The 2,836-nt window shown below is 54.3% G+C and overlaps 1 protein-coding gene across 1 annotated transcript in view; it reads right to left on the minus strand.

Moving 5' to 3' along the window:
- Positions 1 to 1,878, minus strand: part of LOC106002183 (MAD2L1-binding protein-like) — a 4,424-nt gene extending 2,546 nt beyond the window's left edge. Inside the window, exons 1-2 of the mRNA XM_013037101.1 lie at positions 1,781 to 1,878; positions 1,148 to 1,408 (exon numbers count right to left, since the gene is read on the minus strand). Of these exons, the coding sequence (XP_012892555.1) occupies positions 1,148 to 1,408; positions 1,781 to 1,826 (307 nt within the window). The 5' untranslated portion in view covers positions 1,827 to 1,878. The remainder of the gene's footprint in view (positions 1 to 1,147; positions 1,409 to 1,780) is intronic.
- Between the last annotated feature and the right edge of the window lie 958 nt (positions 1,879 to 2,836).

The raw sequence follows: 2,836 nt of genomic DNA on the forward strand, positions 1-2,836 counted from the left end.
CCCAGGCCCAGAGTTCAGGCCCCACGACCAGACCCCCCCCCAAAAAAAAAGAATTCAGGAATGGTGAATAGCAACTATGGCAAAAGGTGGCACCCCTAAGAAACACAGCCATACTTAGGAATCCAAGAAAAGTCAAGAATTGGAAATACCCAGGAAACCGGCAGTACAGGCACCTCAGAGGGCAAGAGTGAACACAACAGGGTTGAATAAAAGCTTGTAAGAGGATGCTTAGATCATCTACAAATCCCCACCTTCTGCAGAGAATATTTCCAATACCATGTTTAGTAATGACTCCGCCCCCCCAAAAAAAAGAGACCACTTGGTCCCCCACCCATTTTCCTTCCACAGTGAAGTTTATCACTGCAGAGGCCCAGAGACAGCTTGCAATCATTTATTCTGAAATCTTTTTTAACTATTATTTTGGTGTTTTTTGTGAAGATGCTATACAGAGAGAGGGGTTAAAGTTACATGAGTAAGGTAATGAGTACATTTCTTATCGACTGTTACCGACTCCTTCGTTTTTCTGCCAATTATTCTGAAACCTTCACCAGCCCAATAAAAGCCTCCAACATGAAACACAGATACCAAAAGAAACAAATATGGAAAAGATTCTGGCAGAAACAGAGACACTGAAAAGAACAGGAAAAAAGTCTCAAAACTAAGCTGGACACTCATGGCTCCTGCCTGTAATCCTAGCTGCTCTGGAGGCTGAGATCTGAGGATCGTGGTTCAAAGCTAGCCTGGGCAAAGAGTCCTTGATAATCTTATCTCCAATTAACCACCAGAAAACCGGAAGTGGTGCTGTGGCTTAGGTGGTAGAGCCCTAACCTTGGGCTAAAGAGCTCATGAACAGCGCCAAGGCCCAGAGTTCAAGCCCTATGTAAACACATACACACACACACATAACGAAGTAAGGCTATGGCTCAAAGTGATAGGGTGCTAACCTTGAGCAAAAGGTCTCAAGGGACAGTTCACAGGCCCTGAGTTCAAGCCCTACAACCGACAAAAAAACAAAAAAGACAACCAGAGAGAAAAAGTGTTTGACGGTGTGGGAAAGGCAGAGGCCCTGAAGGTTTCTTAGACCCTCTTCTACCTGCATAACTACCATCTAAGAGTCTCCCCAATGACTTCCTCCCAAAGCCGGCACATACCTGGGGTTTCCGGTAGAAGAGCTTTAGCTGTTCATAGGGCAGCGGGAGTTGCTGGCGTTGGTACATGATATGCTTTAGAAGTTCACAAGTAAACTGACAGCAGCCCTCCTGGCTCACTGGCCCAGGAAACACCACGGGCACCAAGCAGTCTCTTGGGGAAAAGGCCTCGGGAGGATTGGAAGGTTCCTGGGCAGAGTTGGTCTCCAGCAGATCTAGGGGACCATGAGTTTCTTCCGGCTTCTCATACCATTCCAAATCTAGGGCGTGAACACAGGGATGAAGCAGATAAAGTGAGAGGGCAAAGCCAGCCTTCCTGTGGCCTGTGGCCGCCACACCAGCCACCAGACCCTCGGCAACCTCTAGGACGGGCGGCGATTCCGATCCCCGCCTACGCTGACAGCAGGGCGGTGGGGGGAGTTCGCTCAGAAAGCGGGGGTCCCCGACCCTGCGGTCGACAGCTCCAGGGCCAACTCCAGTCAGGGTGCGGGAGTCCCGGGCGGAGCCAGCGCGGGGGGGAGGCACACTGGGGTCAGACCGGAGGCTACATGACTTACGGGAGGCGGCGGTAGAAGGGGGAAGCCGGGAAGCAGGCCTCCAAAGCCCCTCAGGCTCGGAACCCCACACCTTACCAGGGACTGCAGCAGCACACTGCACTTCCGGCTCCGGCGTCGCCATCACGGCCTCCTCCTCCCTCCTGTCCCTGCGGTTGGCACCGGGGCCGCTCGGAGCATCCTGGGAAGTCCACGCCCCCACTTGTCTGGGCGGTCTCCGGGGGGGGGCGGGGCGCGGGGCGCGGTGGAGGCTGGCTGGGCGGGGCCCGAGGGAGCAGTGGGAGGGGCGGTGAAGCGGAGGCTGGCTGGGCGGGGCCCGAGGGGCGGGGCTCAGTGAGGCGGAGGCAGGCTGGGCGGGGCCCGAGGGGCCGAGGGGGCGGGGCGAGGTGAAGCGGAGACTGGCTGGGTGAGGTCTGCACTTGAGGCTTGGGTTTCCTCACTATCTAGGAACCAGAGTGCTCTGAGCCGCTGGGCGAAGCCTTCCAGAGCATGCCTGGGCTCAGGCACCCATGCACCTTCGTTCACTGGTCACTGCCAGGCCCTGTCCTAGGTGCTGGAGACAATACCTCCAATAAGCAGAGTGCAGACACTGTCCCCAAGGGATTCACTGTGGATAGATGATACAATATAATAATTATACGGTGGGGGTGGGTAACAAGGGCTGTGAAAAGCAGGGGGCCTGACTTTTTGGTGTTGGGGCAGGGAAGGTGGGGGTTCCCAGAAGAAATGTGTGGAAGACAGCAGGACAACGAAGACCACCATCTCCGTAGTGTTCCTGGAGACCCTGAGAGACAAGCCGATCCTCTATTCACGGAATGAAATAAACTCATACGTGTGTGTGTGTGTGTGTGTGTGTGTGCTTGTGTGCTGGTATTGGGGCTGGAACCAGGGGAGAAGAAGGTTCTCACTTGGCTTTTCAGCTCAAGGCTGACTCTCTACCACTTGAGCCACACTTCCACTTCTGGTATAAGTTCTTTTTTTTGGGGGGGGGGTCCGGTCATGGGGCCTGAACTCTGGGCCTGGGCGCTGTCCCTTAGTTCTTCAGCTCAAGGCTAGCGCTCTACCACTTGAGCCACAGCACCACTTCCAGCTTTTTTCTTTTTGCTTATGTGGTGCTGAGGAATCAAACCCAGG

This window comes from Dipodomys ordii, unplaced genomic scaffold (assembly GCF_000151885.1).
Source record: "Dipodomys ordii isolate 6190 unplaced genomic scaffold, Dord_2.0 Scaffold4179, whole genome shotgun sequence".
NCBI lineage: Eukaryota > Metazoa > Chordata > Mammalia > Rodentia > Heteromyidae > Dipodomys > Dipodomys ordii.